This window comes from Moschus berezovskii, chromosome 19, assembly GCF_049115385.1.
Source record: "Moschus berezovskii isolate FMDL1 chromosome 19, NW_MosBer_1.0, whole genome shotgun sequence".
Taxonomy (NCBI): domain Eukaryota; kingdom Metazoa; phylum Chordata; class Mammalia; order Artiodactyla; family Moschidae; genus Moschus; species Moschus berezovskii.
In genome coordinates this window covers 67,878,572-67,903,085 of record NC_142478.1, presented here as the reverse complement: position 1 = coordinate 67,903,085, position 24,514 = coordinate 67,878,572, and the positions used below count along the sequence as shown (strand labels likewise).

The following is a 24,514-nucleotide window of genomic DNA, read 5'->3' as shown; positions in this document are numbered from 1 at the left end:
GTTTAGGACTTCAGGAAGAGCCCCTTGAAGGGCTCTTTTGAGAAAGCAGTGTGGCTTGTGATGAGACTTCAATAATGACAGCTAATACAGAACAGGAAAGACCAGGGTACCATCTTGGAAGGATTCTAAGGGCAGGATGATGGGGGGTAGCAGATGCTGCCAAGTTAACAAAGCAAGGGGAGGCTGGACTGAATGGTGGATGGTCACTGGTGACTTTAGCAGAAGCTGATTCTGTGCAGTGAGCAGGGCGGAGCTGGGAGGAGCCCCACGAAACGGTGGAAGGAGGAAATGGGATAGGGAGGTGGACCACTCTGCCCAAAGTGACTGAGTTGGGTGTGGAGTGAAAGTGGAAAGTGAAAGTGAAGTCGCTCAGTCGTGTCCAACTCTGTGAGACCCCATGGTCTGTAGCCCACCAGGCTCCTCCGTCCATGGGATTCTCCAGGCAAGAATACTGGAGTGGGTTGCCATGCCCTTCTCCAGGGCATCTTCCCAACCTAGGGGTCGAACCCAGGTCTCCCGCATTGCAGGCAGATTCCTTACTGTTTGAGCCACCCGGGAAGCCACAGGGGTGCAGAGAGTGCTTACTGGAGGGGGACTTTTATTTTTAACGATGGAGTTATTTGTTCGTGTTTGAATGCTAATAATCTAGTCAACTAAGAGAGAGAGAGAAGACATAGGGAGAATAGATGGAGTGATGGGCTGGAGGAGGAGAAAGGAGATGGAACAGAGATAGTAGAGCAGGAGTCACTCCCTTCTTCCCAGAAAGTGGGGGCATAGGGGAGGAGAGAGGGTGAGAGAGCAGTCTTGGGGCTCAAGGGGCAGGAGAGCCAGGGCAGGGGAGGGAGGGAGGCTTGCCTGCTGTGACTTCATGGTAAGGATTGAGGTCATCGGTCCAGACTGAAGAAGCAGTTGTAGAACCAAAACAGTCCAGGATTCTTTCCTCTTCCTTTTCCACTGCCAAGTCTCCTTTGCTGGGCCATCACCTGTGTCTGTAGAGAGAAGAAAAAAAAAAATCCCCCCTGTGACCTCTCAGCTCCAGGAGGGGTTCCAGTGGGAAATGCCAAGACAAAGCACTTTCCATTGGCTCTGATGGTCGCGGCTGAGGGACCAGCGCAGCTGACACTGCCTGGTCTGGCAGGAGGCAGAGGCTGGAAGGGAGAACGGGTGGGCGGCACGAGCCTAGGAGGGTGCAAGGGCCCAGCCGCACCGAGCTTGGAGTCCAGATGAAAACCTAGGCCTGGGCCCCGTGCAGGTGGCTGCCATGTGTGGCTTTTAACCTGGAGGAAAGTGTGGGGGTGATAAGACAGAGCCTCACTGTTCAGGTGAGAAACTAAGGTTGGAGAGAAGGCTCGTCCTCCTGGCTGGCTTTTATTGAATCCCTACCGTGTGTGCATCCTTCCTTCATATATTATCTCATAACCCTGTTCCCATTTCCAGATAAGGAGGCGAAAGGCTCGGAAAGCACCAGCTCTCACAGCTAGGAAGTGGCAGGGTTGAGACTCACACCCTAGTCCCTTCTGGACAGTCTCCTTCCGATTGACCCCTGACCCTGACCCCCTATCTGTGCCCTGCCCTCTGCAGACAACCGCTGCATGGACAGACGGTTCCTCCCAGCCAAGTCCAAGCAGCTCATTGCTCTGGCCAGCTTCCCGGGAGCTGGCAACACGTGGGCTCGCCACCTTATTGAGCTGGCCACAGGCTTCTACACTGGCAGCTACTACTTCGATGGTTCTCTGTACAACAAAGGTGAGGAGGCACAGGGGAATGGGGATCAGACCCCCTGGAAGGACATGGGAGTACCCCTTTCTGAGCACCCACTGCATGCTGCTCAGCTCTCCCGGGCATGTTGATTGAGACCTACTATGTGCTTAGTGAGCTTCCCTGATGGCTCAGATGGTAAAGAATCTGCCTGCAATGCTGGAGACCTAGGATCGACCCTTGGGTCAGGAAGATCCCCCGGAGAAGGGAATGGCTACCCACTCAGTATTCTTGCCTGGAGAATCCCATGGACAAAGGAGCCTGGGGTTGCAAAGAGTCAGACATGACTGAGCGACTAACACTTTCACATGCTTAGTACCTTCCCTTCACTTTACACCCCACGAACATTTCCTGAGCATCATGTCGTTGGTATCTCACCTGCGTCCGTTTATCAAGCACCTACTATGTGTCTGGGACCTTCCCTCCATTTAAGTCATTCCTTGAGCTCTTACTGTATGCTGGGTACCTCATGTGGGAAACTGAGGCCCAAAAGGCAACAGGATATCCCAAATCACTCACTGAGTTGAAAACACAGCCAGTATCCTGGAAGCCTAGTGCATTAGCATTCTAATTGGCTTTGAAGAGACCACCCAAATGCCTTGGCTCTCACGGGCATGAGAGGCCCAAATGGTGAAGAGCATAGTCTTGGGCGGCATCGTGGCTTGGGTTTGACCCTTAGCTCTGCCTCTTGCCAGCTCTGTAACTTGGGAAAGTCATTTCATGTCTCTGGGACTCGGTTTCCTTATCTATCAAGTAAAACCCTCATCGGACTATTGACAGGATCGAGTCGTCTACGACACATAAAGGGCTTCGAGCAGCGTCCAGCACAGAGCCGGGCTTTAGAAGCCACCAGCAGCCACCCAGAGCCTCTTTCAGTTCCTTAGCTTTTGAAATGAAAACCTGATCAGGTCCCTCCTTCCTCCTACGTTAAACCTTCCAAGGACCGTGTAGTCCTTCTGGTCCAGCGATGGCGCTAGTGGTCAAGAACTCACCTGCCAGTGCAGGAGACAGAAGAGAAGCAGGTTCGATCCCTGAGTTGAGAAGATCCCCTGGAGGAGGGCATGGCAACCATGCCATGGAGAATCCCACAGACAGAAGAGCCTGGCGGGCTAGGGCTACAGTCCATGGGGTTGCAGAGTCGGACACGGCTGAAGCGACTCAGCAGACTTAGCTCATATTCACAACCCCCACAACCCTCTCTGGCCTCATGCTGCCCTCTCGCCCTCTGCTGTCCTGTACCAGTCGCTCATGTGTGACACGTTTCTTCCCATCCACCACAGGACCTTGGCACTGGCTCTTCTCACCTGGGATGGTAAACTCTTCCCCGTCCTTCAGTTCTCGGCCTAAGTACCTTCTTGCCCCGGGAAGCCTTTCCAGATGCTGCCCGACTGGGTCAGTGATCTCGGCCAGGCTGGCCGGGCCGCTCAGCTCCGACTGCAGGTTGCACCCGTGTCTGTTCCGTGGTCTCTCACTCTCTGGGACCAACAGCTTTCCAGGGCGTGCCCCTCTCACAGTGACAGCAGAAACACACGTGTGTGCTGTGCTCAGTGGCTCAGCCGTGTCTAACTTTTGCGACCCCGTGGACTGTGGCCCCGCAGGCTCCTCTGTCAGTGGAATTCTCCAGGCAAGAATATTGGAGCGGGGTGCCGTTTCTTTCTACCGGGAATCCTCCCGACCCAGGGATGGAACCTGTCTCTTGCATCTCCTGCCTTGGCGGGGGGATTCTTTACCACTGAGACACCTGGGATGCCCCCAAAACACACACAAGTGAACAGAAACGTGCTGGGTCCTGAGACATTGGCCGAGACCCGTTTCTTCCCCCAGGCCATTGGCCAAAGCAAGCCATACGGCCATTCCCAGCATCAGTGGAGCGGAAATTCGGACTTTGCCCTAAGGGAACCCTCAGGCACATCACGTCAGGCCATCATGGCATCTGGGCGTGAATACTCCTCTTCTGCAGTCCTAACCAGGGCAGTGACTTTACTTTCATGTCACTCGAATAGCCTGGCTCTCAAAACCTGTGACCCATGCATGTTTCTGCAAGTCACTTTCTCCCAGCTCCCTGGCACATAGTAGGTGCTCAATAAACACGCGAGTGACTGAACGAGTGGACCAGTGAACGTCTGAGGATCCCGGAGGTGGCCCGGGACGGGGTGGGGCAGGCCTCCTGTCTCCCCTGCTCACTGCCGTGTCCCCCGGCCGCCTCCCCGGCTGCGGGAAGGGTTCAAAGGTGAGCGGGACCATTGGCGCAGTGGGAGGACCATCTGCATCAAGACGCACGAGAGTGGCCAGAAGGAGATCGAGGCCTTCGATGCGGCCATCCTGCTCATCCGCAACCCCTACAAGGCCCTCATGGCGGAGTTCAACCGCAAGTACGGCGGACACATCGGCTTTGCTGCCCACGCCCACTGGAAGGGCAAAGGTACCACTTGGGAGCAGGGGCCGGGCCCCAGGGTGCTGAGGGCAGTGCGAGGGGCCAGGGCTGTCTTCTGCCAGGGATCCAGGAGGGCACCCGTTAGGGCATGTGTGTGAGGTTCCAGGTCCCACTTAGAGCTGAGAAGGTATGCCTCCCACATGCCACCCAGCCCACAAGCATCACCCTCTGTGAGCCAGGCTGTTATTATGGCATAGAGGTTAGGGGTTGGGCTCCGGAGCAAGACCCCTGAGTTCAAATTCCAACTCCACCACTTCCAGGAAAAGCTCCTTCGCCTCCATGAGCTTGGATTGTCCGGTTTATAAGATGGAGGTAATAAAACTCAACAAGTCAGCCCTTTAGAAGCACTCGGTAGACCCTCATGTAATTGATAATGGGATCTACTGGAGAAGGGAATGGTAACCCACTCCAACATTCTTGCCTGGAGAATCCCTCAGACAGAGGAGCCTGGGAGGCCCCAGTCCATAAGGTCACAAAGAGTCGGACACGACTGAGCGACTTTCATTTTTCCCACACTGATTGAAAGCAGGTTCCAGAACCTTTCCTGGGAATCAAGAGACCTGAACCCAGGTCAGTGGCAGAGAGGCCATGAGGTCATCTGTGAGCTCCTATGAGCATCATTCCAATAAACCCTCCCAGCAGAGGTTAAGTGACTTGCCCTTGGTCACAGCTGGAAAGTCACACTGTCAGTCTCCAAGCGCTGAACTTCATTAAGATGATCTGAGTTTGGTATTCATCTCTGGTGCTCAGTAGATTCCAGAATGGGAGAATGTCTCTGTGCAGAGAGGCGGCCCCACCGTAGTGGGGGACCCCTCCAAAGTCAAAACCCCTCAAACCCCCGCATCAGTATCACCCATGTCTCCATTATTGTAATGACAGTCACCTCCGTGAGTGTTTGTAAACTCCCACAGTTACCCTGTGTTGTGGATGGGGCGAGCTAAGTTCAGGGAGGTTGAAGGCACTGTTCCCGGAAGTGGTGGAGCAGGGGTTTGAACCCAGGGACCACTGAGCTATGACAATGAATTGATCAGAACATCCATGGCCACAAATCCTCCCACACAGAGCCCCTGATGCTGAGTAGGTGGTCTGTAAACGTGAGCCCTCCCCGCCTCATTCAGCCTCGAGGAACCAGGCTGCTGCAGCCTCTAACCCCAAGGGTGTTTCCCACTCCCTCCAAACCTTCCCCATGCCCCTCGCCCCTGACAGCTGCTCCACATTCCAGCCCCTCCCCAGAGAAAACTGGAGCAGACAGGATGACATTAACCCAGCCAATCACACTCAGCACTGATGTCATCGATGAAAACCCTTGGGCCTGCCTGACCAACTGTGCGTGCCCTGGCTTCCCAGTGTGCTCAGGGGGATTGTCTACCCTTTCCCCTGCCGACCCACTCCCTTAGTGGGTGACATTTGTTCCCAGGGGTTAAAGAGGTCTCTGAATTATTTATTTATAGAACAATCAAAAATGAACATTATTTGTGGCCAGGCTGAGAAGCCCACAGGCGCCAATGGCAGGATCCTGCTCCAGGAGCAGATGCTCTGCTTGCCGAGTGGGAAAGGACCCAGGAGGTCACTGTACCCAAGGGTCCTCATCCCCGCCAGCACATCTGAATTCCAGGAGGAGCATGGGAAAATCCCAGTGCTCAGAGCACACACTGGACCGCTACAGGGGTGGAGCCTGGACATTGGTATTTTTTAAAGCAGTCTGCAGGCAGGCAAGTTGATTCATTCTCCCTGTGGCTCAGATGGTAAAGCGTCTGCCTGCAATGCAGGAGACCCAGGTTCGATCCCTGGGTCGGGAAGATCCCCTGGAGAAGGAAATGGCAACCCATTCCAGTACTCTTGCCTGAAAAACTCCATGGGCTGTTGCCTGAGGAGCCTGGTAGGCGATAGTCCATGGAGCCGCAAACAGTCGGATAGGACTGAGTGACTTCACTTTCACTGTTAATGGGGAAGATGAGGCCCAAAGAGACAGGGGCCTGCCAGGATCTCTCAGGCACATGATGGCAAAACTAGACCCAGCTCTCCACCTCCCAGTAATCCTGAAAGTGAAGGAATTAGTCGCTCAGTCTTGTCCGACGAGTCTTTTGCAATCCCATAGACTGTAACCCATCAGGCTCCTCTGTCCTTGGAATTCTCCAGGCAAGAACACTGGAGTGGGTTGCCATTCCCTTCTCCAGGGGATCTCCCTGACCCAGGGATCAAACCTCGATCTCCTGCACTGCAGGCAGATTCTTTACCATCTGAGCCACCAGGGAAGCCGACTGCTCCAAATAAGAAGTGCGGGACTCACCTGGGAAGCTCACATGGGACCAGGCACTTAGCAGTCATTATCTCATTTAAGTCTTCTAATTCCCTGGGGAGGTAAGAAGGGCCGCCACCACCACTGGTAGCAGAAAGTCGTCCCAGGAAGGGAGCGAGTCACGTGTCTCAGGCGCCAGGAGGTGACTGAGCTGAAATTCAAACCCAAGCATTAGCCGCCAGGCTCTGTCTTACCCTGGGGTGTCTCTGACCTGGTGCATTCAAAGGTTCCCCTCTTCTGGCATAACCCCTCCTCGCAGGTTCAGGCAATTTCCTAATTCCCAGGAGCCACCTTGCCTCTTCTTCCCTATTCAGGATGACTGGGAGCTTTAAAACCAAAGATAAGGGAGACGGCAAGAGAGGCTGGGCCCAGAGGCTGCAGGGATGGGAAATATGGGGACACACATCTCCCACTGGGGGCCTGGGGCCCCCTCATTAGTCTGGGATGGTGCTTCCTTCCAGACCTCACCCGGGTCTCCAAGTGCTCTGCCTGAGTGCCTTCCCCAAAGAGCCCCCTCCTCACGGTCCCCACCCTGCCCAGTCCTCCCGTTTTCATTAACATCTGACCACTGGAGGCACTTGAGTTTGGGACCCTTGCTTTAGGGTCCTTGTTTCAGCAGCATCAGTATCACTTGGGAATTAGGAACACAGATTCTCAGGTTCCACCTCAGGCTTCCTGGATCAGAAGTCGCATTTTCATGAGATTCCTTCCAGAAGCTTCACGTGCACTTTAGGGTTTGAGAATCGTTGCTTCAGGACGCCGTTGGCCTGGAATGTGAGGGTCACTCCCACCTAAAAGCAAGGCCAGCCACCTGCTGAGCATTTCCCCCTCCCGGCTACAGCTGGGTCGAGGCTCCTGTCACCTCCCACCTACCCACCCCCGGCTTTTGGTTCCATAACGTTAATTTTACGATCTCCCTGGAGTGAGTCCAAAGCAAAGTTTTATGTGATATGATTACACAAGGTGAATTGTCCTGGATCTGTTTAATGAAACAGAGACCGTGTTTAATGATTCCGTGGGGAATTAAATACAGTTAAACTATTAATCAGGCCCCGGTTCCTCCCGTCGACAAGATGAAGCAGAGAGTGGTCAGCCCGTGTCCTGCCACGTCCACGTGGGGAGCAGTTCCGGCGGAACCAGCACTCATTACCGATGGTCCATGGTGTAGCGTGCCTTTATTACCCAATTTGAAGGCAGCCATCAATTACCAGGAATCCTGAGCTAACTGAGGGCTTTTGTTTTTTGTTTTTGTTCTTCTTTCCAGTGAAGTCATTCAGGAGCTTCAAGTGAGGTATCTCTGCTATAGGAAGGGGTATGGAGGGAGCAAATATCTGCTGCCCATAAAGGACGGGCCACGTGGGGCATCTCAGAGATGTCAGGTACCAACATCAGGACTATGGTAGCCACAGGACTTCCCTGGTGGCCCAGTGGTTAAGGCTTCACACTTTCACTGCAGGGAGGTTGAGTTTGATCCCTGCTTAGGGAATCTAGGATTCCACATGCCATGTGGTGCGGCCAAAAAATAACAATGATTGTGGCCAACATTTATCCAGCACTTCCTGTGTCTCAGGCCTGGTGGCAGGGTCTGCAAGTCTTATTCCAATCCCACTTGAACGGCGGGGAGGTTTTAGCAAGGCTTCCATTGTGAAGATGGGTAAACTGAGGCTCAAGGACAGTGCTTGGTGTCCCAAGGTCACACAGCCAATATGAAGAGGAGCTGGGTTTTGAACCTGGGCAATCTGACTTCAGTCATCTGTGAACAGACCCCGTATCTTAGACGACACCTGAAGGTGAGGCGAGCGATCGTAGACTAGGATCTGGGGCGAAAAGAATGCTGGAGATGGGCAGATCAGGCTCTCTTAAAGGGTTTGCCAGGAGGGCAGGAGCCAGGCTCAGTCGGGATAGATGCAAGTTTGAATCCTGCCACGGGTGCCCACTGTGTGGCCTGGGGCAGGTGGCTTCACGTCTCTGAGCCTCCTTTGTTCCCGTGTATATAAAGGAGCTGGTAACTCCCCTCCAGGCTTCTTGTGCGCATGGCCTGAGACAGGGCCTGCAAAGCGCCTGGCACAGCCCCCGGCTCACAGTAGGTGTTCAAGCAGTGTACATTCCCACCCCAGGCAGGCTTGGAATCCACATCTCCCTCCCACCTGCATCCAAGGCCGGAGCCATCCCCTGGGGGACCCAGACCATCATGTAGATGGACCCTTCCTTTTCCTAAGGACCACTCTCCATGGACCTCTTGAGATGGTCGCAAGCCTGGACGTCCAGATATGTGGGCTGCTGGGTGACCAATCGTCATCCGCGTCCACCTGGGCTTCTGCCATGGGAGCGGCAGTTGTCCTGAATCCCCGGGATGCTGTGAGATGACTCAGGATCGGGGAAATGCTTCCGCAAAATAAGGAAAGCAGACTATACACATGCTAGATTTTTTCCTAATCACACAGATACATCTGGTTTTAACCCATTATAACAGTAAGGGCCCAATTAGCTAGATACATTATAAATAATCTATTTGAAGGCTAAAAAAAAAATACCTCTGTCATCAGCATAAATATTTTCCAAGCAGCCATGGTGTTCCAGGGAGGCACTGGGGGAGCAGGAGCCTCGCCACAGATTCTGATGTGCTCTGCAAAGAAAGAGGAGCCCTTAATCACATCGCCACTTGGCTGCTGGGAATTTCAATTTAGTTCAACAACCATTTATTAAGCCCCTGCTGGGTGTAAGGCAGTGGGAGGGAGTGGGGGATGAGGCTTCTGTTTCCTGGGAAAGATGGGGGCCTGGAATTAGGCAGGCCTGGTCTGGATGGCGCTTCCCGGCTATGTGACCTTGGGCAAATTACTTCACCTCTCTGAGCCTCCACTTCCTCACTGGTGACAAATGAACAGTAGTCTTTTCCTTTCTGGGTAGTCACTATGATTAAATGAGATAAGGGGTATCCATCATCCAGCAGGGGTGAGGATTTAGTTACGAAGGACCAGCTGGGCTCCCCAGCCCAGCTTGGGAAACGTGCTGACCCTCATTCAATAAAGAGATTCCTCTGGAAGGTGCAGGGTGGCACTGCCCCTGTGAGAAGTCATGGGTTCCTGAGGGTTCCTTCAGGGTTCCTGAGGACCAACCCTTTGACTGCTATCCAACTGGGGCTCAGAATTGAGGCTGCAAATCCCCTTCTCTGTTTCCAGCATCCTTCATGACCCCCCTCTTGGGTTCCCCTTGATCAGAGTTTCAGCAGCTTCAGGGGCGGGCTGGCTGTCTCTGAGGTCTTCTCCAGGGAATTTCCCACATTCTGCTGTAGCCTGTCTTTGGAGCCAGGAGATCCAAACAAACATTTCCAGTCTTGGTGACAATCCATCCTGTGCTTTTACCACGGCAAGGAAATAAAAAGCACAGAGGAGCAGTGGGTGATGCTTCAATAAAAAGCAAAGAGAGAACAAATCGGATAGAAAGGTGTCGAGATAACAATGTAAATTTGTTGTTGTTCAGTCACTAAGTGGTATCTGACGCTTTGTAAACCCATGGACTGCAGCGCGCCAGGCTTACCTGTCCTTCACTATCTCCCTGAGTTTGCCCAAACTCATGCCCATTGAGTCAGTGACATCATCCAGCCATCTCATCCTCTGCCACCCCCTTCTCTTGCCCTCAATCTTTCCCAGCATCAGTGTCTTTTCCAAGGAGTCAACTTGTCGTATCAAGTGGCCAAAGTATTGGAGCTTCAGCTTCAGTACCAGTCCTTCCAACGAATATTCAGGGTTGACACTGTAAATAATCTGACTTAAACCATGCCCTCAGCCCAGAGGAGGAACCTGCCTGAGCCTAGGGAGTCAGGGAAGATGGCATCTCACCTGAGAACAGAATAATCACAGTGGTAGTCATAACCAACGTTTACTGAGCTTCCGCAGGGTGCAGGGAGCCATGCTAAACACTTTGTATGCTTTTTCCAGTTCTCTATACAAAGGCCCTGTTACTATCCTGTGAGAAGAATTGTTACTACACAGGATAACTATTCCTACATGGGATAACTTGGTAGATAAAAGCCCAGACTTTGAAACCAGACTATTTGGTTTCAAATCCCAGCTGGGCCAGTCTTTCACTGTGTGACCTTGAGCAAGTTCCTTAACCTCTTTGTGCCTGAGTTCCCCCTTCTGTTAAATGAAGAAAACGAGGATGCCCGCCTCACAGGGCTATTGTGAGAAATATGTGAACTGATAGCTATACTAGTGTATCTATCTCATTATATATAAAGATCACTGTAAAATACGGGGTTCCCAGGTATTTGCCTGCCGATGCAGGAGGTGCAGGTTCAATCCCTGGGTCAGGAGGATTCCTTGGAGAAGGAAATGGCAACCCACTGCAGTATTCTTGCCTTGGAAATCTCCTGGACAGAGGAGCCTGGTGGCTTACCGTCCACGGGGTCACAAAAAGAGTCGGACACAACTGAGCGACTGAGCACGCGTGCCTGTTACAATATAAAAACAGAGCAGCAAAGATTTATATATAAGTCTGTGCCTGGTGTGGCGTAAGCCCCAGACAGATGTCTTGGGTCTCCCCAAAGGGCAGGAAGGACCAAGGCAGGCAGAAGCGGTAGCCTGAGGCGGGAGGCGAGTCTGGCCGTCCGGGCGAGGCGGCGGCGGCGGCGCGGGTGCAGCGCGAGCTGTCTGACCCCCGCCTCCCTCCCGTCCGCGCAGAGTGGCCGGAGTTCGTGAGGAACTACGCCCCGTGGTGGGCCACCCACACGCTGGACTGGCTCAAGTTCGGCAGGAAGGTGCTGGTGGTGCACTTCGAGGACCTGAAGCGCGACCTCTTCGTCCAGCTGGGCCGCATGGTGGGCCTGCTGGGTGTGGCCGTCAGGGAGGACCGGCTGCTGTGCGTGGAGAGCCAGAAAGACGGCAACTTCAAGCGCTCGGGGCTCCGCAAGCTGGAGTACGACCCCTACACGGCGGACATGCAGAGGACCATCTCCGCCTACATCAAGACGGTGGACGCGGCGCTCCGGGGGAGGAACCTCACGGGCGTGCCCGACGACTACTACCCCAGATGATGGATATCAGACGGGGCAGGGGGCGGGCCGTCCAGACGGAGCAGGCCCCGGGCGCTCCGGGCCCCTGGGGAGCCCCACCCGCCAGTCCGCTCTCCCGTGTAGGGACCATCCCCTTGGCCTGGCATTGGCCTCCGATGAGTTTCCTGCATGACGAAGGCTCAAGGGAAGAGATGGTGCAGGCACCTCCCACCGACTCGCAACCGCCCCCTCCGCTTGGAGATGGAGGGGCGCCGGTTTGGGTAGGTCCGGCCGCCTGGACCCTGCTCTGTCTCCCGTGTCCCTGCCCCCAGCACCTGTGGGAAGGAGGGCTTCTGGGTGTCCCAGAGATTGGGGTTCCCCGCCGCGGGTGTGGAGGATCCTGGCACAAGAGCTAAAGGGAATGGCATAGAACAGGGTGGCCCCAGAGTCGCCCCTTGCTGGGCTGAGCGCACATAGCCGCCCCTTCCTTCCCCACCCAGGAAGCACCAGTGACAGGGTTTATCTGGGCCGCTTCTGTCTGCAGGAAGATTGCTGGGAGGTTTCTCCGTGGCCTTAGGATTCTGACATTCTGAGTGGGTCAGAGAGGCTGTGGCGCTCAGCGTAGGTTAACTGGGGCCATCAGGTGGGTTCACCGGCATCCCGAGCCCCCATGTGGTGTGTCCACCTTGGGACCTGGGATTCTGACCTTTCCTCCCCCGCTGTATCCAGGAGGTGACCCGCTTCCAGGGTGACACCTCTCTCCACCGTGGGGTCCCACGCATTGATCTGACACTGCCCTTCCGACCCCTACCAGCGGGTCCTCTGCTGTCCAGGAGGGAGAACAAGTGTGCCCCAAATCATGCGTACCTATGATCCCCACAACCTTCCCAGACCAGCAACCCCCTCTTTCTTCATAGTCCAGGGGGGCCCTTTAAGGAAAGGGGCGAATGGGATGGTTCTTCATGTCCGTACAGATGCTGCTCTTTCGATGCTGAGACGTCCAACCAAAGGACTGGGTGGCTGATCATCTGTCTTAGAAAGCATCAAGTTCCAGGATTCCCTCTCTCCCCTCACCTTGGGTACCCGTGGTTTCATATCCAACCCACACCTGCGCACCCCCCCCACCACCATGTAGATGCAAAAGCCATAGGTCACAGCTCTTTGCTGTTCTGTCTGGAACAACCCCTCCCCCAAGCAGCCCCCTCTGAAGCCTTGGGGTGCAGGTAAATGCTCATTCCCAAGTAGCCAAGAGACTATGAGAAGGTGAGTGTAAAGAGATATATTTTTCTAAGAGGAATATGACACATACATTCCACCCCCTTGGAACCTGGCCACTCAAAGAGAAGGGCTGGGGAATCGGACTTGCTGTCCTCATCCTTGAGCCCCTCGTCTTTAGGATTCGGGACACCCCAGGACCTGACCAGGGGGCTCTGAATGTATTTTGTACCAAATTTCTTTCCCCCAGGCAAATTTCTAGTCTTCTTTCTCGAAGCATCAGAGGGCTTGGCCTCCCTGCCCTCTAAGAGGTCAGCTGTCTCTCTGGGAGACTCTGGGTCCAAGACCTGGGCCATCTCTTTGCCGGTGGTCTCTTCAGCCCACCAGCCTCTGTCTGAAGACTCCTCAGGTCAATACCATCATTAAAAGCAAGTTTTGTTGATAATTCTACCACGTGATGGAGTGTCATGTAAAGCAAGGTCACAAATGGGATGTTTTTCTGCTCTGCATGTGTGTGTGTGTGTGTGTGTGTGTGTGTGAGGCAGGAATGTTCTGGGTGCGTCATTGCTTTTGTGTCTGTGCGGCTCTAACTGCCTGTAAAGAACTGCGTGTCTTGGTGTGCAGAACTGCCTCTGCCTCTGTGTTCAGCCGCCCTTCTGTGAGAGGAGACTGCACCTCACCAGCTGGCGTGATGGCCGCCCCGTGTCTGATGTGTCTGTGTGCCCCTCCTCCAAACCCTGGCCCTTGAGGAGGAAGGAGAGCTCGGTGGCCCAGCGGTCCCCAGGGCCCAGGACATGCCCAGCCTGCAAGCCGGAACCCCCAGGTTCCCACCCCGCTGTCTCCCCCAGCACATTGTGACTCTGGGACCCAAGGAGAAGCATCAGGGCCTGCATGCATCTGCTGACGGCGGGGATTGCCTCCTGATTTCTCCAGGAACCCCGAGGCTGCTACAAACGTCCCTGGTAGACAGTGTGGGCAGGAGGAAAGGATGGGGAGGCGGAGGGGGTGCCAGGGCAAGGTCCTTCAGGAACCAGCTCCTTGCCTTCCTTCCCCGTCTCTGTCGCGCTGGTATGCGTTCTCCCCATCCCCACCCGCCTCGCTTTTCCTCATTACACTTGCCTCCGGCTCTCAGTTTCTCTCTTTGTGGTCTCTTTCATTTCCTCGAGATGCACATTAAACCTCTTTTCGTTCTAGTCTTTCTCCTCTCTGTCTCTCCCTCCCCGCCCCCACCCCGAGCCAGTCCCTCTGACTGCATTCTCTTTTCTGATTTCTGCTTCTCTTTGTCCACGTGTCTCTGTGTCTCTCTCGGTCTGTCTTTGCCTGTCTCTTGCTCCCTCTCCACCTCTGTTGTCCTCTCCTCCCTCCTCCCCCTCATCTTCCTGGAGAGTGGGGGCGACTCAGTGGGATCCAGACACAGTGAGACAAATGCTACCCGGCCCGGTAACCAAGGAAGTGGTTTCCTTAGCAACAGAATCTGCAGGCACGCGCTCCACTGCCCCGTCCCTTAGCTATGACAGTAAGTACCGAGAGGGCGGGGGACAAGCCTGGAGATGAGGAAGTCGGTGAAGACACTGCTGTATGGGTCCTCTTGAGAGGGGACAGTGGTCAGAGATGAGCACTTTAGGGGCATTCAAAGATATGAGAGGTGGAGGGGCTGTGGGGTCAGAGGCAGAGTGGAGACAGCTGGGGAAGCAGTCCACAGGACTTGGGGTCAGACTGGATACATGGGGGGGCAGCAAAGGGACACCAAGATCGTGTGTGTGCATCAGGAGGAGGGCTTTGAGGTGGACATAGGATAGAGAAGCAGGTGGGGGAGGGGGGTGGTAAGCTCCTTGTCACCAAGAGTCACCACCTAGTTGGGGTGACACTGGAGGAGGGGAAGTGGAAACAGACACAGAAACATCTCACGCGATTCGCCCTATAAACTGGCAACAAGGAGCCCAGGAGAGAAAGCACGGCCCCGAGGGTGTACTGAGAGTCTCAGGGATGGCGCGTCACTGGATCGTGCTGGACAAAAGCCAGTGGCAACCCTTGGATTAGAACCTGCGAAGGACCCAGAGCCTGTCCCAAAGGTGGAGACGGAGAGAGAGAAAAGAGAAAACAGGAAGCCCACTGGGAAACAAAATAGACACTCGATTTTAGAGAAACAAAAGGGGCAGGGAGGAAACAGAAGCCCCCTACAGGGAGATAGCTTTCGCAGCTACAAATAACTGTCCAAGAGAAAACACCTGTCAAGACACACCCACTCCCAGGGACACGGACTGTGTCCCCAGCCTAGGCTGATATTTAAGTGACTCAGCAGGTGACGGGGGTGAAAGGCAGAAAGTTGATCAATGTAACACCAACACCTCACTCCATTTTTCCCCCAAATGCAACAAAGCGTGCTGGCGTGGAGAGCTATAAATCTGGATGATGATAATATCCGTCCCCACAAAAGCAACATGTTTATCTATCATGTTTGCACGTTTACTATTTCCCCTCAAATTTACAGTCTGCAATCTGCCAGCAGGACAGGGTGGGGGGCGGGAAACATGGAAATGAGAACAAACTGGCAGAACATCAAGGAGTGCAGAAATGATGAAATATTTATCCCCTCCATCCACACCCCACACCCAGGCTGCCTTAAATCCACTTTCAAACCACGGCGGTGCTTTATCTGAGCGGGACCGTGCATCTCTATTTCTGGTCTCTGACAGCTAATTGAAATGAACCGTCATTATAGGACGGAACGTGTCACAACAAAATGATTTTTGTGTGTTCTGGAGTCTTTTGCTAAACAATTATGGGGAGTGAACAGTCTGCCAGACATGAGAGAGGGGGTTGATCTTAGTGGAGACAAGTGTGTGTGTGTGTCCTAGAAAAATGGAGATAAGAGGAAGGGGGAGGCAATTTAGGAGTCAGATCTTCTGAGACCTGGGTTGGGCACCTGACCCATAGAGTTCCCTGGGCTTCCAAAATGGAATGCCCATGCCTTATCCAAGACATGGGATAAGGATCAAATTTCCCAAAACATAAGAGTCCAGGTATGGATGAGAGGATCTGCTGGGCTTACTGGGAGGAAAAGTTGTATTTACAGTTGCCTTGTTGATAATTACTGGCCCTGATCTATGTGCCACTGTAGTGGGTTTTTTTTTTTTTTTTTGACCGTGCAGTGTGGCATGCAGGATCTCAGTTCCCCAATCAAGGATCGAACTCAAGCCCCCTACTGTGGAAGGGCAGAGTCTTAATCACTGACCTCGAGGCACGATCCCTAGAACTAGCACAGTGCCCGGCACGCAAGTGCAATGGAAGTGCTTGGTGATTTTCTGAATGAGCGAATCGAGGACTGTTTAAGGATCTTCAGAGAAAAACCACGCATCATCAGCCGAGCAGGCCCTTAGCGGCCCTGAATATTCTCTCCAGGAACACGGAATTGATTTTCTGTTCTCTCACCCCCAGCCTGAGCCCCTAAGCCAATGGTGTGGTGCAGCCCACTTACACTGGCTCTCAAAAGCCCCTTGTGTGCATCTCAAACTCACGTTCAGTGACATCACATCGGTAGCTTGAAACTGGCCATGGTGAGAATATTTACACCATGGAAATCGGCAACTGCTACAGAACAGGTGAGTGTCTTTTTGGTTTTGTTTCGAGAGCCAGTCGTTAGGTGTTTACCGGCACACCAAAGCACAGAGGCACACCAAAGCACAGAGGCACACGTGTGCTACTTGTGGTCTTTTCCATGCCTTCATTCAAGCTGTCCCCCTCTATCTGGAAAGCCTCCTTAAGACTCAACTCATGCCCTTCCTCCTCCAGGCAGCCTCCCCTGACCCCAAAGGCCAAGTTCAGCTCCTCCTCTAACCTGATCGATCACAACTCTGGATGTGGCCATTGTTGTGATCTCTTCAGTAATCTGGCACAGGTGTCTCTCTCAGAGCTCAGGGCATGAGCTCTGTTGGGGCAGGAACCTTGACTCTGCCTCTGGATTTCCACGCACTTCCTGGCCCAGACTAGGTGATGAGCAAATGTTGACCCAGTGGAAGAATGGATATGTCAGTTACATTTAACACCGATTCATGGGGTCGCGGAGAGTCGGACACGACTGAGCGACTGAACTGGACTGGATTGAACTGAACTGAACTGAACCAGCCTCTCAAGTCATCACAGACTTTGGGGTGAGAAGCTAGAAGAAGCGCCCCGTACTGCCCAAACCATGGCCCAGAAGAAGGGGAATGAGAAACCACTCGTGATGATAGTAGCTATTATTTGTTGCTATTTAGTTGCTCCGTTGTGTCTGACTCTTTTGCAACCCTGTGGACTGTAACCCGCCAGGCTCCTCTGTCCGAGAGATTTCCCAGGCAAGGATACTGGAATAGGTTGCCATTTCCTTGTCCAAGGAATCTTCCCGACCCAAGGATCAAACCCACCTCTCTTACATTGGCAGGTGGATTCTTTACCGCTGAGCCACCAGGGAAGCCCAGAGTACTAATTATATACTGAGCACAGTGCTAGGAGCTTCATATATATAACGTCACTGAGTCATCACCAGAACTTTGGGAGGCAGGGACACAGTCTCCCCACTTTATAGTGAGGGAAACTGGGGTTCAGAGAGGTTAAGTAATTTGCCCAGTGTCACACAACTGGGAAACGATTGGATCTGGGCTTTGAATTCAGGCAGGCAGTCTAGCTCCTGAATCCATGTTTAGCCACGATGCTGTATCCCAGTGGGGAGAAACAATCCCAGAGCCTGGAAGGTAAGGGTGATCCTAGCAAGTCAGCACAGAGAAGACTGCTGCAGCGGGAGATGAGCGATGAAAACAAACTGTGCAAAGCACTGGCCTTTCTGGGGCCAAGGACCCATGGGGTAAAGAGGAGGTAGAGGCAACTCTGGCTTCTTAGCGGCAAGGTGGTCTATAGGTTCCCATGGCAACTGCCAAGCAATAATCTCTTACTTCACAGCTCAGCGATTCTCTGTAAAGTCCACCCCACTCTCTTTCACTGCCACTCCTCCCAGCCAGTAGAGGCAGGGTGACAGCTTCTTCCTCGGGACAGACTGCACCGGAGGAGAAGAAATGGCCTTGAGACCCTTTCATGATGGAGGAGCAAAGTTTGGTGGGGTGGGGGCAGAAGAAAGAACAAAGAAGAGCTTAAGACCTCACAGGTCCACTCCTCAGACTGGGAAGGGGGTTTCAGATGGGCTTATCAGTCTCACGGACGCCATGAACTGTCTCCCCAGGAAAAGGTGAGCCGCACATACACCCACGCATGCAGAGTTTTGCAAAGAGTTTCAGGGCGCATTTAGCCTCTTTGAGACCTAAACTAGGAAATAAATAAATCGTCGAATCCAGTGGCTTCCAAATTAGGGCACCAGAACCCTATCTTCAATCAAAATCAGAAGTGAAATCCCAGTCTCTAATACAGTGGTTCTCAGTCAGGAGGGATCTTCCCTTAGGGATATCTAGCAACATCTGGAGATGTCCTTGGTTTCCACAGCCTGGGGAGGGGGAGCTGTTACTTGCATCTAGCAGGTGGAGGCCAAGGACGTAGCTCGAAATCTTACAAGACACGGAACGACCGCCACAACCAAGCAGGACCTGACCTAGGATGGGCAGCAGCGCCAGTGCTGGCATTCCCTGGTGTAACACAATAAACGGGGCTCTGCGCATTCATTCACCCACCCCTTCAGTGCAGTGAGTGGGGAGTCCCTTCAGCATCAGACGAAACTGACTTATGTCTGAACTCAGCTGTGTGACTTGGGACCAGTTGCCAAACATCTCGGAGCTTTAGTTTCCTCATCTCTAAAGTGGAGATGATCATGGAATATAAGTACTGGGCCCAGTACTCTATATACAGTGGGGATGGCAGGGGTGGCGCTTGGAAAGCACAAAGGTATTATCTTTATTATCATCGCTATCACCTGGAGAAGGAAATGGCAACCCACTCCAGTATTCTTGTAGGAAAATCCCATGGACAGAGAGCCTGGCAGGTGACAGTCCTTGTGGTCGCAAAGAGTCAGACGTGACTGAAGCGACTGAGCACGCACGCGCGCGCACACACGCACGGACTGTAGCCTGCCAGGCTCTTCTGTCCATCGGATTTTGTGTCATTACAAAAAGAAGAGGCAGTAGGTCTCTTTCTCTGTGAGGACGCAGCAAGAAGGCAGGAACTGCAGACCAGGAACTGCGTTCTCAACAGGTACCACCAAACCTGCCGACACCTTGATCTTGGACTTGCCAGTCTCCCCCTCCGTAAAACCGGGATTGCTGCACTGGGCGATCCCCTAAGGATCCAGTCATCCCTGGGACGGGACAACTTAGAATCATACAAGCCAGCCCACTGGGGAACAAGGCCTGGAGAGGGAGAAGCCTGGCCCCAAATCATGTTTCACACCTGTGTCCCCTGATGTCAAACCTACCATTCTGAGAACAGTCATCCACACGCCCTTTCTCTGTGTGTTGATGGGCCAAATGGACTAAGGCCACAGGGTCCTGATGGTGGGCTGGCAGGAGCTCAGCCTAGGGGAATTCACACCCTCTTTCCCCCCTTGGTTGCTGTCCTTGAAAGCCAGCCATTTACCCTTCTCTTGCCTTATAGGGCTGCGGGAAGTGTTTAATTACTTAACATGCCTTCAAAGCAAGCTAATGTTAAAGAATAGTGCTTCAGAACTAATTATTGTTATCAGAGGTTGCTTTCTACCTCATTAGATGCATGGATTCGATAATTGTAAGCTAATCCCCAAGGAGAAACCAGGAGCCCCTCAGGTGTTAGGACTGCATCTTTCCTAAGCAAATGTCCAGATTCCCAAGCCACAGGGTGGCCAGCTCATGGGTCTCAGAACCTGCATGAAGCACCTTCGCCTTCCCAGGTTCAAGTCCAAGCTCTGCCACTTCCCAGGAGTGCGGCCTTAGAAATGAAGCTTCATGCTCTTGAGCATCAGTTTTCTGATCTAAAAAATGAGACCTGTGTATATGGCGTGCCTGGCCCACTGTAGGGGGTTTAATTATTATAGTTGTCCATGTCAGTACTTCCTCCACTGTGGAAAACTCAATGTTTTGTTTTCTGATCAGCTTTATTGAAGTATATTTTGCATATAACAAAATTTGCCAGTTTCACTTATACAATACGATGGATTTTAACTGTCACCATATACAGGCATGTTACCACCATCACCACGTTGCTGTGGAACATTATGGTGTGCGTGTGCTCAGTCACGTTAGTCGTGTCTGACTCTTTGTGACCCCATAGACTGAAGCCCGCCAGGCTCCTCTGTCCATGGGATTCTCCAGGCAAGAATACTGGAGTGGGTTGCCATGCGCCCCCCAGGGGATCTTCCTGACCCAGGGATCAAACCTGCATTTTCTGCGTCTGCCACCTGAGAAGCCCTGAACATTATCACTTCTCCCCACAATTCTCTGATGCCTTTTGAAGTTGATTCCTCCACCGCCATAGCCTCCATAGCCTCTTGCAACCACCAGTCTTTTTTCTATCATAATTTTCCAGAATTTCATGTAAATGGAATCATATCAATCTTGTTCTTTTAGCTAATGTAAGACTTTTGAGATGTATCCTGGTTGTTGCATATATAAATAGTTCGTTCCTTTTCGCTGCCAAGTAGTACTCCATTGTATGGACATACCACATCTTTTTTTTTTTAACCTATTCACCAATTGATAGCAATTTGACTTCTTTCCAGTTTTTGGTTATTATCAATAAAGCTATTTGGTTGGCCAAAAAGTTCACTCAGGTTTTTCCATATGATGTTACAGAAAACCCAAATGAACTTTTTGGCCAATTCAGTACTACAAATGTTCACATGTGGGTCTTCTGTGAATATAACATTCTCAATCCCTTGAGCAGATACCTAGGAGTGGAACTGCTGCCACATCACAAGATACACATATTTTTAATAAAAGAAACTGCCAAACTTCTCCAAAGAGTCAACACCGTTATGTACTCCCTCCAGGAGTATATGAGAGTTTTCAGTGCTTGACTGAGCTTAGTCATATCACTCTTTTCAACCCCATGACCTGAAGTCCTCCAGCCTTCTCTTGTCCATGGAATTCTCCAAGGCAAGAATACTGGAGTGTGTTGCCATTTCCTCCTCCAGGGGAATCTTCCCAAGCCAGGGATCCAACCTGTGCCTCCTGCACCTCCTGCATTGGCAGGCAGATTCTTTCCTGCTGTGCCACCTGGGAAGCTGGTATGAGAGTTTAGTTGTTTGCATGTTTAAGTTTTGTGAGAGGATTCACATGACAGAACACTCCCCTGCTCCGTCAGCTGGGATTGCTTCGGACAGAAAGTATGAGAATATCTGGCTCACAGACACGTGAGCCCCCGTAAGAACAAGGACTGCGGCCCTTCCCCCTGCTGCGAGTGGCCGCCATTGTGCTGGACCTATTCAGAAGCAGGCAACTTCCCAGCATGTGATTCTCACACTAACCCTACAGTGTAGAAACCACCATGAACCCCTTTCACAGCTGAGCAAGTGGAGGCTTAGATGACCACTTAACTGTTCAAGAGACACAAGCAAGAGTCAGGGCCAGGACTTGAACTTCGGTGGATCTAAGAACAAAGGCCCAGAGGGCTGAACCACTTGTCACACGGAGAGTGACAGCAGGTCGGGGAGGAAGGCGGGGGGAAAGATGCTGCCGTCCCACGCAGCAAGTAAGACATGGACACGAGCATGCCAGAATGCTGCTGATCAGAAAGAAACCAGCGCCTGGTGCAGAGCGCTTTGGAGGTCCAAGGAAGCAGAAAATCTGCAGTCTCCAAGAGCCTTTCTCCACCTCCTCTGAGGTTTGCAGTCCCCAAGCCAAGCCTCTCCTTAATCCAATTAAAACAGACTTGTTTATGCTTATCAGCTCTTTATTGGGTTTGTTAAAAATGTGCAAATTACCCAGAGGCCTCTTCGTCCCCCTGAACCAAAAGGCATCAATAAAACTATTAAGTTAAATCCAATTAAGCACAGCTGCTGGAACTTGAGTGTGGTAGAGCAGAACAGAAGGGAAAGAGAGAGGGAAAGGATTTTTGCTGGGGAGAGACGAGACCTTCCAACATCCCCACTTAGACGCCTCTCCAACATTCCATGGATGTGGGTAGGAAAAGGGCAAAAAGATCCACCATCTGCCATGTGCTGGAGGGTGGACTTCTGTGTACTGTATCATTGAATTATCTGTGTGTGTGTGTGTTCAGCTGCTAAGTCGTGTCCATCTGTTTGCAGCCTCACAGACTGCAGCACCCCAAACGTCCCTATCCAATTATCTCAGTAAGTCCACGGGGTGGACACAATTGACCCATTTTGCAGATGAAGGAACTGAGGCGCAGAGAGGTGAAATAAGCTGTCCAGAATGTCCCACGACTGGGAAGTGACAAAGGCAGAATTTGTGTCCTGATCTGTCTAAACCCTCTCCCTGGAATCTTGGAATGTCAGAGCTTAAAGGGTCCTTCCAGGTTGTCTGGCCAGGAGTAAGGCTCTGAAACACACAGACCCTGAGTTTACACATCCCTAACCAGGTGGTGCTGGTCATAAAGGACCCACCTACCTATGCAGGAGACCCCAAAGATTTAAGTTCTATCACTGAGTCAGGGAGACCCCCTGGAGTAGGAAATGGCAACCCACTCCAGTATTCTTGCCTGGGAGATTCCATGGACAGAGGGACCTGGTGGGCTACAGCCCATGGGGTTGCAAAGAGTCGGACTCTGAGCACACATTCAGAGCAGAAAAATACAGCCATGCTAGTTTGGGGAGGAGTCAATGAAGTGATGTGTGTCTTAAGTAACTGGTACATAGTAGGTGGTTGTTATATGCTAACTTCTGATAAGTGCACTCTTGTCAAAACCCATCTCCTTCCTCTTCCCTGTTTTTTCAGAAAGGAAGGCTGAGACCCAGAAAGGGAGCATGACTGTCAAAGTTACACAGAGACCCCGTGACAGCGGTAGGACTCCAGCACGAGTCTCTTGCCTTCTGATTTAGAACTTCATTTCAGAACCTGCACTGCCTCTCCACTTTGCACATGAAAGCAAAGCCCAAAACACTGAGGCGTAAAGCGTAGAGGGCACTTGGTGGCCAGGGTCATCAAGTTTGATGCTAAGGGAACGTCCCTGGTGGTCGAGTGGGTAAGACTTCGCCTAACAATGCAAGGGATGAGGGTTCAATCCCTGGTTGGAGAGCAAAAATCCCACATGGCTCGTGGCCAAAAAACCAAAACAGAAACAGTATTTTAACCAATTCCATAAAGACTTTTAAAATGGTTAAAAAAAAATAAAAGTTTGCTGCCGAGCACAAGAGCTTGGCAGCCTCTGAGTCCCAGCCTCTTGGCACTGTCATTCCTTAGCTGTGTTGATTGGGCACATGTCTTAACCTCCCTGAGCACCTAGTTTCTCCTCATTAAAAGCAGGGCTCGTCACCCCAACCCAGTGAACATTTAGGGTGCAGCGAGGTTGGGAAGGTGAAAGCCCCCTTTAAGGCAGAATGTCTGCCTGCGAACAGCACTGTACACAAGACACTGGGGGGAGTGTCTTGAACATCTGTTCTTGTGGTCTCCAAAAATTCAGGCTGGGTTTCTAATCCCTGGCAACCCTCTGACCCAGGGGACACAACGCAGCAAGGGAGAACAGACGCCCAGGGTTCCAGGCAGTGTTAATCCTATTACAGATGTATTAGGGGTCCTGGGTGACCTCATGAAGCACCGTCCTCTCCACAGAGCTTTCCCAGCTCTGTCACTGGCTGATCCCCAGGTCTCAGAAATCTGGGAAGCAATTCCACCTAAGTGGGCAGAAAAATCATGTACAACTGTGCATTGATTACAGCAGTGCCAAACCCTCCTGGGCTGCAAGTATGCAGTCCTCATAGCACAGGGATAAACAGCGGGAAGTTAGACTGGGGTAGGAGGGAACGGGGGATCAGCTCCCATCACCACATCCTCTTCCCAGCCCAGTCACCTTGGGCAAGAGACTGTGCCCCTCTGAGCCTGCATTCCTTCTGCAAATGTGAAATGTAGAATCATTGTCATCAACTGTCGAAGGTTGTTAGTCACGATCTTAATAGTGATCATTACGACTTTTTCATTCCGATTCTTAAGACCCAAACCCTGTTGGGAGCGGCAGATAGAGTCAAGAAGGGGGAATTCCCTGGCGGTCCAGTGATTAGGACTCTGCACTTCCACTGCAGGACTTCCGGGGGCACGAGTTCGATCCCTGCTGGGGGAATTAAGATTCTGCATGCCACGCCGTGTGGTGCAGCAGGGGTAGGGGGTGGGGTTAGAAGTGTTGGTAATAGATGGCTCTTCTGCAAATGATGAAGGAGCTTTTTTAATTAGTGCTGCAAATGCAAGATCTTTGTCCAGTCGGCCCCAGGAGTCTGTGTGCATGGGAGGAGAGCTGGCCCAGTTACGTAAGAGGAAGAACGATGTGATATCTGTTCTGACCTGTGCGATGCGATTTGCAGCCGGGCTCTGGACCGAAGGCGGGCTGCTGTCTTGAGGGAGGATTTCCCACCTCCCTTTACCCTCTCCTTTTAGCACAAAAGAAAGCCCAGCTCCTGGATTCTGCCAGGGCGAGGAGCAGACCCGCTTCCTGCAACAACTCCGAGGCTTACCACCGGATAACAGGAGAATAGAGCGCAGGGAGAGGAAATGGAAAGCTACTGCTTTCAAGAACCAGGAGGCAGAAGAAGGGGAGGGGGTGCAGGCGAGAGGACTGCCCAGGTACTGGCTTGCCTCCTCCTTGAGGCTTTGCCCCGGGTCCCCAGAGGATAGGGGTGGCCTCCAGATCACAGCCTGGTCTCGCTGGCATTCTTGGCGCTCTCAGTTCTCGTGCGCTGTGGATATGGGATGGGGCA

The 24,514-nt window shown here is 52.4% G+C and overlaps 1 protein-coding gene across 3 annotated transcripts in view; it reads left to right on the top strand.

Moving 5' to 3' along the window:
* WSCD2 (WSC domain sialate O sulfotransferase 2) overlaps positions 1 to 13,126 on the top strand; it is a 112,721-nt gene extending 99,595 nt beyond the window's left edge. For all 3 annotated transcript variants that reach the window (XM_055405646.2, XM_055405640.2, XM_055405641.2), the window contains 3 exons: positions 1,582 to 1,746; positions 3,980 to 4,180; positions 11,174 to 13,126. In XM_055405646.2, coding sequence (XP_055261621.1) covers positions 1,582 to 1,746; positions 3,980 to 4,180; positions 11,174 to 11,526 — 719 coding nt within the window. In that variant the 3' untranslated portion in view covers positions 11,527 to 13,126. The remainder of the gene's footprint in view (positions 1 to 1,581; positions 1,747 to 3,979; positions 4,181 to 11,173) is intronic.
* Positions 13,127 to 24,514: the final 11,388 nt, after the last annotated feature.